The sequence below is a fragment of the Sylvia atricapilla genome, chromosome 5 (assembly GCF_009819655.1).
Source record: "Sylvia atricapilla isolate bSylAtr1 chromosome 5, bSylAtr1.pri, whole genome shotgun sequence".
Lineage (NCBI taxonomy): Eukaryota > Metazoa > Chordata > Aves > Passeriformes > Sylviidae > Sylvia > Sylvia atricapilla.
In genome coordinates this window covers 32,218,374-32,233,975 of record NC_089144.1, presented here as the reverse complement: position 1 = coordinate 32,233,975, position 15,602 = coordinate 32,218,374, and the positions used below count along the sequence as shown (strand labels likewise).

General features: G+C 41.9%; 1 protein-coding gene across 1 annotated transcript in view; it reads left to right on the top strand.

The window, feature by feature from the left end:
• The window catches only part of PPM1H (protein phosphatase, Mg2+/Mn2+ dependent 1H), a 127,654-nt gene extending 112,294 nt beyond the window's left edge, over window positions 1-15,360 (top strand). The window contains exons 9-10 of the mRNA XM_066319098.1: window positions 4,408-4,559; window positions 10,403-15,360. Of these exons, the coding sequence (XP_066175195.1) occupies window positions 4,408-4,559; window positions 10,403-10,550 (300 nt within the window). The 3' untranslated portion in view covers window positions 10,551-15,360. The remainder of the gene's footprint in view (window positions 1-4,407; window positions 4,560-10,402) is intronic.
• The last annotated feature ends 242 nt before the right edge of the window (window positions 15,361-15,602 follow it).

Below are 15,602 nucleotides of genomic sequence, written 5' to 3'. Positions count from 1 at the left end.
CTCAGAAAACATTTGAGAAACTTGTGCATCACAGTATAAAAGATATACTTTTTCATACAATATAAAAGATATGAAGCTGCAGACAAAGTGTAAAGTTGGCACAGTCTACTGGAAATTGGCTAACGGGCAGGAAACAAAGGATGGCAGTAAAAAGCTAAAAGGAGATTAATTGGTGAATGCTGCAGGGAGCAGTGTTGGGATCCACTTTTTACTATTTACATATAAATTACATGGAGACCGGTATTGAAAGATCTCATCATTTGCCAGGAAAAGCTGCGCTGGATAACACTGCAGAATAAAAGGGACGATACAATTAAGAAAGGGCTTAATTTATTGAAGTAGCTGGGCTGATCAATAGTGCAGGCAAGTGAATGCAGGCTGTTGTTTAGCTGGAATTCCCCCAAGGCCAGCTGCTGAGGAACACCTCAGGTGGCTGCAGGCTCGCATGTCACTTTGTTGTGAATGGTTTTCCAGCCGCAGGGACTCTCGTTGGCTGCCTCTTAAAAACAAACTTGGCAAACGAGGCACAGTGCCTTCACAGGGCTGCTGTGGTCCTTTGCAGCAGCCAAAGGCAGGGTTTGCCTGGTGGGTAGATTTGTTTGAAATGTAAATAAAAAACAGCCCACCTGTTTGTTCGTTGCTTGCCCAGAGCAGTTTTCTCTGTGCTCTTGACTGCATGTAGGTAATATGTAATATGAGAAACAAATACCTAGATTGAAGAAAGATGTTATTTGACAAACTGCATAATGCATGTTCAGAAAAATGTGTATGACTGTGGGCTCTAGTGGTTTGTAGCCACTGTTATCTGTCCTTAGATCTGCAAGTACTGATAATACAGATTAACTATTATTATTCTGTCTGTAGGATATAAGGGTAACCCAATGCTTATTGCTGTGGCTTCATGATTGGCAGTGCTGCTGAGGTTCTTCTGCTTCTTCCTTCCAGTTTTTACATTTTGTGGTTGCTAACATCAAGTTCAGCTAGTTAACAAGTCAGCTGCTTTACATCAATAAGCCATCCATGGATGGGAGAAGTATGATGACCAAACTTGACTCCTTCCAGGGCTGCCCTGATACTCCAGAGAGATTAATTTAAAGAGTGAGAAATTCGCTTTTCACACAGAAGCGGCTGGTAGGCTGGAGGGAGTTGCTGAGAGGGCTCTCAGGACATCATGGGAGGCTGAGAACAGGAGTTCTGTGGGGCACTCTCAGGATTGATATCTGGCTGCAGAAGCAGCAGTTCACAAGGAAAAGACTGAAGATTCAAGATGGCATTGTTAGGAAATTTGTCAAGGGTGCTGCATCAGTTAAGGAGACCTCTGCACCGCCAGTCATTGTCTGGCCAGCTGTGACCTGAAGGAGCAGGGCTCTGCAATGCAGTGTGAGCAGCTTTGCACAAACTTGTGTCACAGACAGATCTTTCCTTAAACCTCACTCTTTCCTGAAATACAGCTACAGGAAGGAGGCAGTCATTGGGAAGCTTTAATCTGGAATTTAAAAAAATTAAAACAAAATAGGCATTTTCATTGTAGTCATTGAGGTGCTTTTGGACACATAAGATTTAAAGAGCTATGGGGTTGATTGCTGTTGCAGGCACTTAGGTAATTCCCCACATGTCTCCTCATACTTCAAAACTGTGGCATCTTACTCTGTCACGTTTTTTGTACAGTGTTGAGTGTGCTATGGGTGCTGCACAGCATGTGGAGTGGGTGTTCAGTGAGCCCTGCTGGGCTGTGCTTTTGTTCCACGTGCCCTGGTGGTGCTGACCAGCCTGTGTGCCTCCAGGAGCTCTGCTGTCATGCTGCTCACAGGGCTCTACTGCAAGAGACCCTCATTGACCCAAGTAAGAACTGGAACAAAGGTGCTGACAGAAAAAGGGTTAGGAGCTGGTTACTTTCTGCATCTGGACAAGGCAGTCTGTGAGCATAACCTGACCCTGCAATAGACTGGACAGCTCTAGCTCTTTTTTGTCAGCAACATATTAGGGGCACCTACAGCTGAATTTAAGAAATCCAAGGAAAGGACTTAAGGCAACTGAAGGCAGACAAAACTACATTTCATTGAAAGTTTTGTTGCACGCCCAACTAGTTCTTGTGTGCAACAATTTTATGTCAGTCGCCCCAAGCCTGTTTCCTGTAACCTTGCCACTCTTTTCCTTAGCCTAGGGACTGGTCTAGCACCTCACTGTCCTCTGCATCTCTTCTGACATCTAGTTTCTTCTCTACATATGCCTTTCTGCTTGAAGTGCTCAGATCACAAAGCTTATCCTTTTTACAAAGCTTACCCTTCTTCCTAGATTACATAATAAATCAGTGAATGCATTTTTCCTCCTATTCCCCTAAAAAACTCCCATATTCTTGGTAAAGCGATCTCTTGTTGATGTTGCTCATGCATTTTGACCCGTGGACCGGCTGCAGGTAGCTTTGAAAAGTTTCTTATCCATCCCAGTGCCGCTCCTCAGTCAGACAAAATGGTTCGTTTCAGGAGGATTCCAATCAGTGATGCATATGGTTTTGCTTTCTGCCTTCTTCCCCACCTAAGCTGCAAAAATGGCTCCTGTGGTGTAATGTGTCTTTTGCCTCAGTTGGGATGTGCTTTTCCCAGCACAGATGTTTGAAGCTTGTTTAGCCCTGCCAGGGGCTTGGTGCTGAGTGCATCCCTGAGCATTAACTCTGATGCTTTCTCAAGTGTTTGCTGGTCCCCAAGAGATCTGACCAGAACATGTGCTGTATATTGATGGTTGTGTTGGCCAACTTACCCTCCACACCCCAGTGGTTTCTGAGTTCCAATTGTGGGCTGTTAAGGCTGAACTAAATTTTGGGAGACGAGGACTATGAGACCTACTGATTTCTGTACAATAAGCTTGAGATGAGAGCTGTGCTGCATATAGGAGCCTTTTCTGTATTCCCACTCAAGTCTGAATAAGCAGATGTGCTCTAATGAAGAGAGAGTATCTTGCCTTGAATTTAATCTTCTCCAAACTCTTTATTCAGCTGCTACCTTAGATAATGAAGTGAAGGTTACCTTTTACAAATTACCTTCTTGTGCTTTTGAGTGAAAGTCGAGCTGGTAAGGATTAGCAGTGAGATCTAGGTGATTTTTAATTTTTTTTTTTTCTTCTGGTACTGGGTGAAGGCCCATAAAAGCTAATTGCATTAAAAGGTCCAGGCATTTTATATGCATTGCCTGTTCCACAGCTCCTAAAGGGAGAGTGTACCATGAGGAAGAATAAAACAGCTCATATTTTCTTCTTATGCCAAGTGCTTGTCCTGACTAACTGCTGTTAGTGGAATTCAGGACTGGAGTAGGGTGCATGATGAAGTGCACCATTTCTGAATTTCAGTATAGGTGATGCTTCCTTCCTGTCTGCCTTGCCGTGGTTGTTACAGTTGTTTCAAACTGTGGTTGTTGCTGGGGTAATTAAAGGTCTCTGTGGGTGCTTCCTAATGGCTCCCCATCACAACCTGGGAAATTCAGGCATTTCTCAGCTGGAGTACAGCATGTGCTGGGAGGGGAGTTACACCAAACTAAAGGCTTGTTTTAAAGCACTTTCTATGGCCTTTGCTTGCATTCTGGCTCAGCTGATGGCCTTGCAGCAACCCCCACCATGACTGCCTCTGCCACTCCAAGCCTCTCTGGGAAGAGGATGATGGGAGTTGTTCTAAAAGACAGGGTGTTAAGAGGTGCCAGCAGCGATCAGCCTGAGTGGGGCTGCAGACAGATGAGTTGAAGTCAGTGGGTATTTGAATAGTGTGAATAAGCTTCACTTTTGTGCAGATCCTGAATCGGTCTGTAGCTACTGAAATCCTTACAGATACATGTGACTGAGCAGTTTTTCTGCATTTCATGGAACAACTCACTTGCTCAGGCAAAACTGTTGAGTGCAGCAGCTGCATCAGGTTTAGAGAAGTGAATACAATGCTGGCTGTCAGACAGGCATTTCCAAACATGCAATCTGGCAGACTTAAATGGATCTGGACAAATAGTGAAAACAAATATTTGTGAATATTTTATTAGAAAATATCAAAAATTCATCAAATAAATTATTCAGCTTCCATATGACTAGTCCTGCCAATGATAGGAAGGAGCCTCATGCACTGAAGCCAGGCTGCTTAGTGTGGGAGGCTTCAAGTGCTTCTGGCATCCAGCAGCACAGTGCCTTAGAGCCTGATTTCAGAACGCTTGCATCCATCCTGTATGGGGTTAGCACCTGAGCCACGCTGAGCTGCAGCAGGAAGGGTTGCTGTGTGGAGGGCTGAATTGGAGACAGACTCTGTCAGTGCCATGGGAGATTATTTCAGTGCCCTGGCTGAACCTGATAAACTCACAGCAAAACCCAGCAATGTTTCACAAACAGGTCTGATAATCACCTCCTTCATGAATGTCTCCTGGGTTTTTTTTCTTTTAGGTGCGAGTCTATGACCTCCTGCAGTACGAGCATGGGCCAGATGATGTTCTGATCCTAGCTACTGATGGACTCTGGGATGTGCTGTTAAATGAAGAAGTGGCAGAAGCTGTCACGAACTTTCTACCAAACTGTGACCCTGATGATCCCCACAGGTTCGTGCTCATCCCTGATTTTCTAGCTTCTCCATAGAAGAGCACTTTCTGATTACGTATTTTTGTAGAAAGTATGATATGAATAACATTTGGGAAATATGCAACACTTACAAGAAGATGTTTTTATAGGTTGGATGTAGCAAATGTGAGCAGTTGGAGCAGGGGCTCTGTTATAACTCAGAAATGCCCACCTTCAGAGGAGCAGGTCTGGGATCACAGTATCTTGTCATGGGATCCATTTTGTTTACTGTGTGTGGTCCTGTGAAAACTGTAGGAGGTTGGGGTCTTGGAAGAACATGGCAACAGGTCTCTTCTCTGGACAATCTCTTAACTCTAAAGATTGTTTCTCAGAAGGACATCCTTAACATTTCCCTCTCTCTTCCACTGTGTATATATATAAGTACTGCACACTGTGGTTCCCACTCATTCCTAGTCATGGTGTGAGCTTTAAACCCACTTTCCATAGAGGATGCTCAGTGCTACCAGCTGCAGGACAGGTGTGGTGACAAAACAGGTGGAAAGTCTGACTTGAATTTAATTTAATTAGATCCTGCTTCATTTCACCATTTTAATCTACCTCATGCTCTTCATTTTTCTATATTTATCACCTCTTAGATTATGAGTTTCCATCTTTAAAACATACCATCATGCAAACAAACAAGTTCCCAAACAACCGTCTATAGGCTCCATGGGTTTGTCTGCTGCTGAGTTCAGTGTCACTGAATTAAACATTCTGGCAGAGATCAGAAATCTCTTGCTTGTAAATGGGACTGTGAAAGTGGAAAGAGCTTTATTTGTTCTTAGGGACTGTTCAGGAAGGGAAGTGCGTGTTGCTAGTGAATTTAGGTCTGTCTACCATTGTGTTCTGCCCTCACCCTGGGCTGAGTGGGGAAGAGAGAATTTACATATCCCCAGTTGGTCTGTGGAAAGTAGAGTTTCAGAAATAGCCATGACCCATCTCAAAACGCTTGCTGTTCCTCATATTCCTAAGTGGTCATCTTCACAGGGTCAACCCTGTTCATCAACAAACAAAATAACTGAGTATGGATATCTTGACAGTGACTTGGGTTTTAAAGAGAAAACACCTTCAAAATAACTCCACAGCAATATTTCCTTGCCCTGACACAAATCTGGAATGCAAAAAGAGGTTTTTGCTGCAATCATCGGGAGAATGGATGACTGATGATTATCATGAAGCTGCAACTAGAATATTTTGACTTTGCCCAACTCCTTATGCCAAAGATAAGATGTGGTATGAATGACAGTCCTGCATCATCTCTACTTCAGCAAGACATGCAGCTGTCTGCCCTCTCTCTGGGAAGGGATCAGACAGGATCAGCTAAGGGCACTTCCAGGGTATCTGGCAGTGTGCTATGCAGACATGCAATTAATATAAGGTAGGAGGAGATGGCCCATTAGTCATCTTCCAGTTATTGCCTGACACTATTCAGAAGTGCTGTGGTGCTTTTGCTCTCATTCCTGGACACCTGAGATTCTTGCAAAGGCACCTGGTAACATGCAGTGCCTCTTTCCTGCCCACTTCCCATTCTCATCTAGTATTTGGGAAAGTTGGCCCTGCCTTCCATCCTCACCAGTCCCATCTGTTGTGAATGTAGTCAGGGTGTTTTGTGTCTGTCTTGCTCCTTTTGGTTTTTACTAAGCTGATGGTGATGGCCACCATTATTGCTGTAGTAGGAAGCAGGATTCTTCAAGCTTTTTGACTTGTTAAGTGAATAATTTTTCATCTATTATAGAATACTCAGAGCAGTGAGAGACACTAAAGGAAAATTGTTTTGATTTAGATTTTCTCATACTGGTTTAGTAATTGTGGGGGATTAGTCACTGTTTGTGCCAACGTGAATACCACACATACCAGAGCTGAACCTGCTGTTTATAACTTAGAACACATTTATTGGTGTTTGACCTACTGGTCTTTGAATGGACATCTGAATTGTAAATAAATTTGTTCTTTGAAACAACTTTGGGCCAGATCATTTAGAAGCTTACAAATAGTGATGGCAAGACATTTCTCACACCAGCACGCAAAAGGTAATTAGAGCAGTCCCTCATATAGTTTATAATGATATTTATGAAAACTGCCTTTGTGGAATTGCTCTTGCTACTTAGTTTTAAAGAATATTTAAAGGTTTTAAAGTACTGTGTGAGAGGTTCTATGTAATTATTTCACAGTGGTCTAAATGAGGTATAACTAATGAATTTACAGTAGCACTGAGCTGCATTCATTCCTCTCACTAGTCAGTGACAGAAAAATCTCCTTTGCCATTTTATAAATGTTATGTTTAAAGGAAACGTTATCCCAGAAAATGTCAGGTTCTGTGATGGGTGCAGTGACATAATCTGTGGTGAGGTGATCAGCTGAAAATGTAATATCTCTAGGGATGTAGAAAACTTGTCAGAATGTAGGAGACTTGCACCCTGGGTTTGGCAATGCTGTGGTCTTCAGGAGAACCAACCTGTGGAGCAGCCCTTGGACCCACCTGACCCAATAACCTACTTATTCTCTGACAGCAGCATATTAGAAAAGAGGGAAAAAAAAACTAGAGATGATTTTAGAGCTGCAGAGTACTTAGCTATTACATAATTAGCTCCTCGTGGGAACAATATTCCTCCCATTTGAATTAGAAGTCACTTTATAGCCTGATGGGTAAGAGCTTACAGCCCTCAGCAATGCTTCCAAGACTCTCTCCTGGCAATACTTACTGTGAGTATTTGTTGCCTACATAAAAAAATCTCTGAATTCTGTCAAACATAAAATGTGTCTGGACATCTTTGATTGAGGACTTAAGCAAAGTCCTCAGGTCTCTCTTCATACAGCCATGCAGACACAGCCTCAGGGGATTTGGGCACAGACTTGTTTAGAGAACAGTTCCCATGTAAGGACTGTGATGCAGTGAAGAGGCTGGGATGGAGCTGGATTGCCTAGCCAGCTCATTTCTTATGAAAAAGGGTGTTGTGGCAGGGAAACATTACGGGGGCTCCTAGTGAAGGACAGGTGGCAGTGCCATGGCTGCTGTCCATACATCAGCTGAAGAGGTATGAAGATGGAGAACTATGACTCTTTGCCAGCTTCCTTCAGCTGCATGTATGCATGTTTACCCTCTAACCTTGGGAATCTTTTATTTCTCATCCTTCCTTTTGTCATTTCTTGTCCCCTCATTTTCCCTCTCACACTCACTAGAGATTTATGAGGATGTTGAGGAGCTCCTCCCCCGCTGCTGGGTGTGAGGAGATAAGAAGCTGCTCAGACAGCAGCATGATTCTCCCACTGTCACCATTTCTCCTTCAGTACTTTCACTGATCAATACAGAAAGCTTTGGCATAAGAAAAAACGCCTCCATATATTTATTCTTAAAACACAAAAGTTGTATTCCAGCAAGGCTATTCATTAGGAGGAAGTGGATACTTTAAAACTACTTCAGCAGTTCTCTAATGCTGTCTCAACAGCTGAATCCCAATTTCACAGCACTGGAGAATAATACATTCAGTAATGGACTGCTGCTCCTATTCATCTCCAGGTACAAGAGACTCACCCTATCTCCTCTAGTGCCAAGTCGAACAGCATTGCTTCAATTCAGCTCTGCACAGGAGAGGAATATGTTACTTCACTACTGCCTTCACCTGTTCCTTTTTCTCTGCTTCATTGTGCTGGTTTTCTTGAGTATTTCATGGTTTGTCTACAAGAGAATTTCTTGTTTATTAAAATTCCTTTTTTTTATCTTCCCCTCTCCAAACATTCAGCAGCAAAAGCCAAATGCTCAAAAGCAATACTCATTCCTTTATACTCCTTAGATGTGGAGAGTCCTTGTTAATTAGAAAAAGCAGAAAGGCAAAGTTTTCTTGCAGAATTATGGGTGTTTCTTTCTTATATTCTGACAATAGCCGAGAAATCCTTGGGAAATAAATTCTTGCCAAAATTAACTCAGCATCATGCTGTGAATAAATATTTCAGTTTCTTGCTTGCCACGTGGAGTCCTTTTGTTCCTTACCCCTGCATCTGATTTGAGAACTGAGGAGTGCAAGTATCTATGTTTGGGTTTTTTCCCCTTAGAAAACACCATTTCATGTTGCATTAGGACAGTAAGGGCAGTGCTTCTTGTTACATCCTGATGTTTGGCTCGAGGTTGTGGCACAGACTGATCTCAGAACAGTGGACAGTGCACGTGTGTATGTAAGCATGTGTGTTAGATTTCGTGTCTTTGGGCCCTTCTCTTACTGCTAAAGTAAATAATTTGTCAAAACTAGTGAGGCCTGGAAATTTTATCACTCAGTAACATTAGAAATAGTGGGTGCATTGCATTGAAGCAATCTTTCTAGTAGCACAAATATATCCACTCTTGATTCAAAGGAGTCCCCTGAGTTCAAGTCATCAAAACTCTAGGCACAAAACATAACTGGGTTTTTTTTAATCTTCTTTTATCCCCAGAGACTGAGTAAAGTCTCTGTGATAGAAATTAGAACTTAATAAGGAGTTCTGTGGTGAAAAGTTCTAAGGTTAGAAGAGCCCTGGGTAACTGACAAACCTAAACACACACAGAGTGCTTCTGATCAGCAGAGATATTGTTCTTTCCCTTTCTACAGATGAGACTTGGGCAGATTATTTCTGGTCAAGGATCCTCCTTAGAAAAGGGGGTATTGAAATGCAAATCCTTCTTGTCCTTTCTGCTTTTGGAAATAAAGGTGTGCTTTAGTTCTTGGAGCCCTGCATCATCATGGAGGTTGATACTTACATTTTTAATAAAAACTGTGCAGATTGGTGTTTTTTTCTTGTCAGTCTTTTAACTATTCAGTTATTTTTAATCATCAAATCATAGAAAAGCTTGCCTCCACCCATTCAAAACCTCTTGGCCAGGTGTTCGGCTCATGAGGTAAAACACATGACAGTAGCTGTTCACCCATAATGAGATTTCTTTCAGAGGACACTTCTAAGTGAGTACACAGATGTGTTGATGTAATAACAGCAGGTAAAGCAGTAAGGGAGAACAGGATAGAGCACTGTCTGTGCACCTTTTGGACTCTGACACCCACTCTTCCCCCAAGCAGCATGTGGTAGCTTTTCAGGACAGAAAAATAACTCCCATAAATCCAGTGCCACTCAGCCCACCACAGGCTGGGAGTTTTGAAGCAACGTTAAACTTGGTATTTGACTAAATTAAGCACTTGACCACTCACATTCACACAGTTTTCATTGAACTCATAAATGTGAAAGAACTGTGGGACTGTTAATCTGATCATATTAACTGTATGTTTCCTTTTCCAGTTTCAGAATAAGAGAGATTTAAAAGTCATTCCTATGGTCAAGAAAAACAGACAAGTTAGTCTTAAAGTGAAATTTGGGATTTATTTTTATGTTCTATTACTTGCTATCAAACTACTTTCTTTGATACAGTTAATTTCTGAAATAGTTGACCATGTTTACCTTCAGATGTGTGAAGTGAACAAGTGAACAAGTGTGTAGTTTTCAACAAGTAATGTTATTTGGGGTCCTCAATTTTTCAGACTACTACTAGAAACTCAATTTGTTAAGGTAAGTGTGTTTAATATTTTTCTCAAGATGGGTGAAGCCAGGCTCTTAGAATGGCCAGTGAATTTTGATCAAGTGGTGCCTGTCAAATAGCTTTACATTCTTATTCAGGAGCTGTCACTGAACTGGAAGGGGTTGCTTTGTGTATATGCCATGGTTTGTGTTTGTCCTGCCTGCTTCTAAAGCACTGGGAAGCGTGTCTTGGTAGGTCACAATATTAAATCTGGCAGGCAGCAGGCTGTGAAAAGCCCCTTTCCTCACGGAAACAACTCTCCCTGGCTGTACTGTGCCTTTTCCACAGGTACACGCTGGCGGCGCAGGACCTGGTGATGCGAGCCAGGGGCGTGCTGAAGGACCGGGGCTGGCGGATATCCAACGACAGGCTGGGCTCTGGAGACGACATCTCTGTCTACGTCATCCCTTTGATACACGGGAACAAACAGTCCTGAAAGGAGCACCAAGAGTGGTTATAGGATGGAGATCTTTTTGGGAAGGGCCTGTAAGAGACAATAGGTTTTGGTGGTCTGACCAGGACACTTCCAGTTGATGTAATCTAGTCAAAACTAATGCTGGAGGAGTGTTTTTCTGCCCAAAAGGTAGGGCTCTGCACATATACTGTATATGATTAAAGATAACCCTTAAGATTCTGATTTCCCTACAGAAATGGTTTTGGTGCTTAAGAGGAATGGGATTTAAATGCTGCTAGCATATTATGGATTCTGTCATCCCTCTAGGTGGGGTGGGGAATTAATTTTTTTCTCAGTTTACCATGTAGCTTGGAAGAGCCATTTCAGTTGTGAAAGTAGAAGTGGGTATCAGAAGCCAAGGAGGCTCCTGAAGTCTACCCCCAAGTATTCAGAAGGGGGCTTGGGTCACATCTCATTTAAGAATATAGATATACATATATGAAACTCGAGAGTTTTCTTCTTTCAGAAAGTTGTATTCATGATTTATCTATGGACAACTTCAAACTTGTGTAATCCTTTGAGCCCCCATTTCCTCTCCTGTCTCTTCTTCAGTAGATTGTACCTCCTGTATTTTAGTAGGAAAACTGAAATTGGTTTCATTGTGACTATGCCTGTTTACTGCAGCTAAAAGAGTCACCTGCAAAGTTGTCCAGGAGAAATAGGTCACAGTCCTGTATGACAGAATTTATTTTGGTATGAGGAGTTACTTGTCGGGATTTCTTCTTGTGTGTATACCATGATTATGCAGAGCACGCAAACTCAGCTTTATGTGATGTTTACCTGGAGGCCGTGGTTTCTTTGGGATCAGAGATTTACATTCATTGAATGGTTCTGCCTGCTTTATCCTGTTGAAAGGATCTCTGACCATAAAATTTTTCCATCAGTTGAGATTTAGTAAATTTTTTTGGGCTTCAAGTTGGACGTCTACTTGAAGTAGTGGTATTGTTCTCATTGGCAATCTGGATACACAGATAGTGATCTATTTCAAAGGTGTTTCAGTTCTTCCTGCCTCATTTATTATTTGGGATGCCTTTGCCTGCTTGACTTCGGTGATCAGAAAGGGGCAGCTTAAAACTTTCTGTCCTCTTGGCACTGAGAATTGTGCACAAGGATCACAAGATGACTGTGATAGATACAAGCCCTTGCTTCAGCAGCTCTTTTCTTAGCAGTGATAAATCAATTTAAATAAAGAAAATTTGTGTGAAATCTTACTGACATGAAAGCAGTAATCCAGGAGAGAAACAAGTGAGCAAGTCTGCAGTGTAACCTGCTGCCTAGTCCATGCAGAGAGCTCTGTTACTTCATTGGCAGGAATTTAAGAGAAAACAAAATCAGAAAGCTCTAGCATACAGACAGGTATATTGGCTGAGGAATCAACTTCCACCTCATTTGTGCCCAGACCACACTGGTGTGGAGGTGTTCATCTGGTTTGTACTTCTTTGATAAGAAAATAGACAGGGAGCTGACATCATTGTAGGGCATTGACTCGGGAGCCGACAAATGCTGTGTCCTTTCCAAAAGAGAAAAAGATGCTGTGCCCTTTGCAGACTTTCTCCTGAACAGGCGTGGCCCAGAGCTCGCCAGTTCTGTAATTTATGATGTGCTGTGTAAACACAGCGCAGCCCAAGTGCAGTGCAGCTGCCCAGATGCTGTGTTTGACTGCATCTGCAAGTACAGTTTGGTGGATTTAAACTGCTCTTGCTCCAAATCTCTAGACCCAGAAGAGTTTCAGGATGAAAGCAGGCAATGTGGAGAGTGGAACAGCTCAAACACTGCAGCAAGCTGCGTCATTTTAGCCTGAAAACTATTCCATGAGTTCCCCAGTGCCTCATGTGATAAAGCTGTACAGAACGTGGATGTTTTATATTCTAGAGCTTCAGTATAAATCAGTGGCATATCTGATTATGTGTTTTCATGCTTTCTTCCTTTTTTTTTTTTCTCTTTACCTTTTTTTCTGTGTGCATCTGGGTGAAAAGAGAGGCTTGGAGTCTAGAATATTTCACATGGCCCTTCATATGTTTTAAAGTTTAAGCAAGAGATCCTCTTGCATTTTTTTTTTTTTGGCCTAATAAACTTGTAAACATGCTTTTCATGCTCTGTGTAACTCCTGTTGTCTCTTTGCAAATGCAGTTGTGTAGTCTTCTGGTAATTCAGATCCTCTTTGACAAAAACTTATTGCTGGCAAATCTGGGGAAATCATCTAAACAGCTAAAATGCTGATGCTTGCTGGTGCTAACCAGAGGCCCAAGTCAAATATTTCAGTGCTCATGCACTGTTGGTCTTTGTTAGGTAACATGGTGTCAACACACATACCAGTTGCTATAAAACCACTGAGTGCAGTGTGGTAGAAATAGATTTCTAGCGTAGCATTTGCCCAAATTTGAAAGTGAAACTTAAAGGCAATGGAAAAGGCACCTTCTCATTCAGGAGTGTTTTTAAATGTACCCCTGAAGAGATGGGTTAGAGGACTGCATGACTTGGTGGGAGCAAACTGGCAGGTGACTTCTCAGAGCATGATATGGTAGGCTGGTAAATCAGCCTGCACAGTGTTTGTTGTTCATCTGAGGCACTGCCATCAGTCAGGAGCTTCTCTGCAGCAACTGGGCCCAGGCTGAGTTAGGTTCAGTGTCAGCCCCTCTCCTGGAAAGGGCAGAAATATGGTGTCAACAATTAATATCAATTAGCATCAGTTAATGAATTCTAGGAACTTTAGTAAAAGGTTTTATACTCAGATGTATGTGACTGAAACTATGCTGTGATGGTTTTTGTTTTGCCTTTTTGCAAAATTTAGGTGCTTTGCCTCCCTGGAGTGTCTGGCACACTTCTGATCCATGCATTAATACTTGGGTTTTCACTTTTAGCTGCTTTTGGTGGGAGATTCTTGCATACCTGAGCTGGAGTTGTGCTCTGCTTCAAGGCATAGTATAAATACATATACACGCCTAAGGCTCACAGAAACAGCACGCAGGATTCATTTGTTGGGGAGTCATTTATTATGTGAGAACCAAGAATAATTAAAAGCACTTCCAATTCCCTTTAAAGGCCGAATTACTTTGCACAGCATCAGAAAACACGGATGGCAGGGAGGATTCCTGGTGCACAGTGGCATTTTTCAGATGGGTGCAGGATGGGTACTGCCATGTTCAGACTTGCAGTTGCTTTAGGGCTCAGTGAAGCTCCTGAGTTAGGAACAGACAGCTTGTGTCCTCAGACTGAAGTTAGGTGCAAGTTAGGCACCAAGTCCAAATTTTAGATCCCTGGCATGTCAGTTACTGCCTGATGCCAGCAGTGCTCTGGCTTTTGCCACTCAAATTCCCTTAGTATCCCAAACTTCTACAGCCTCAGCAGCAAGGAGCCTCAGCCCTGAGTTACATCTACGTTCGTGTTGCTATTGCACACAAACAATAGTGCAATAGCAACACGAATTGCTCTGCCTTGCCTGTGCACAGGCACTGCTTAGAAATTTGGGCAAATTCTTGTCCTTCCTTGGATAATGGCAAGGAAAGGCACCAGTAAAAGAGTTCCAGTTAGCTGCAGTGTAATACTCTCTTCTGCTGCCTAGACTAGTCTGATTTCTAGAAACGCAAAAGCAAGAAGATTTTACCATTCTCCCAGAAATACTGTTGTAGAAAGTAGAATAGCCATTTCAAGTCTTTTTCTCTTGCACTACAGCCTGAAATTTTCTTTATTTAATTTGATGAAGGTGGTTAGAAATTTAATTACACCTGATTATGTAAGGCACACAGCCATCTTTTGGTGTATTAAGAAAATAATGCTTCCTTCATGAACACAAAAGTGTATTATCTGAGAGGACTGCTGTTCAGTGGCTTCACACTGGAGAGAGAATTGTTAAAATAAATTTTGAAAAAACAACAAGGCTAACAGGCTAAAGGAAAAGTGGTCAGAATCTGCTGTTAATAGTGGATTTCCATTTGCAGTTGTTTCTATGTTGAACTATAACAAGAGGTTTGTGAGGTACTGTCAACTCTATCCCTCCAGGATGTTTCTGAGGAGCTGCTCTTGATGTTTGGGCAGATTTTGGCTCTGAACTTCTGCTAGATTTTAAAGAACACTACATGCTTTGAGCAAATCTGCTGTGTTTCTTCCAGCATTGGTGTTTTCCTTTTATTTTACATTTTATGTCAGCTGAATTTTATGTACTAATACTTTTTCAGCATTTTTCTATCAAACATGAATGGCAAACTGTGTGGAACTGTTGTTCCTCTTGGACATTTTAGGTATGTAAGTAGTTTTCCTCCATGTGTCTTAGATGAAGACTCAGTGATGTGGCTGTCATAGAGAGAGTGACCAAACAATGCTGTAACTGTGCTGCTGTATTTCTACCTGTGATGTACTTGAAGGAGGGTGCCCTTCTCCACCTCCATGCTCATTGTTTTCTTTTTTTTTTTTTTTTTTTTTTTTAATCCATTGCTGTTGGGGTTCTTTCATAGGTGTCTAATTTTGATTTTTTTTTTTTAATACCTGCCACATTTATCTTTCCTTCAATGGCCACTTCATCTTAATATCTTGAGGGCTGTACAACTCTCTAGGGTTTAAATTTCCTGAAGAAAGAAGGACCCTGCTGGAGGAAGATGTTTTGGACCAATGTACTTCTGCTTTGTGACTGTGAAATGTTAATCTTTTTGTAACCTAAGAACAAAAATGTTTAGTAAAGGGATATATTTTGTGTTTTTTGAAACTTTTCAGTGCAATGAACAAAAGAGGAGGATACTGAAGAAGTGTATGTGCAAAGTTTTAAAATAAAATTTTAAATTATATATTATATAATGCATCTAGATGTATAATCATTTTTATTCTGTGTTTGTTATGAGCATTCCCTGAGTCTCTTTATGTGTATTACTAACTATGCAATGTGGACAAGTAGCACACACTGCTTTACAAGGGAACTGATGATTCACTGACAAAAGGTCTGACTCTTGAGTTAGTGAAGTGAAATCCTTTGAGGTGCATTAGTAGATGGGCTGATCTGGAAGAGTTCAGCTGTAGGGTAGCTGTGAGAACTTTGTGCTGCCA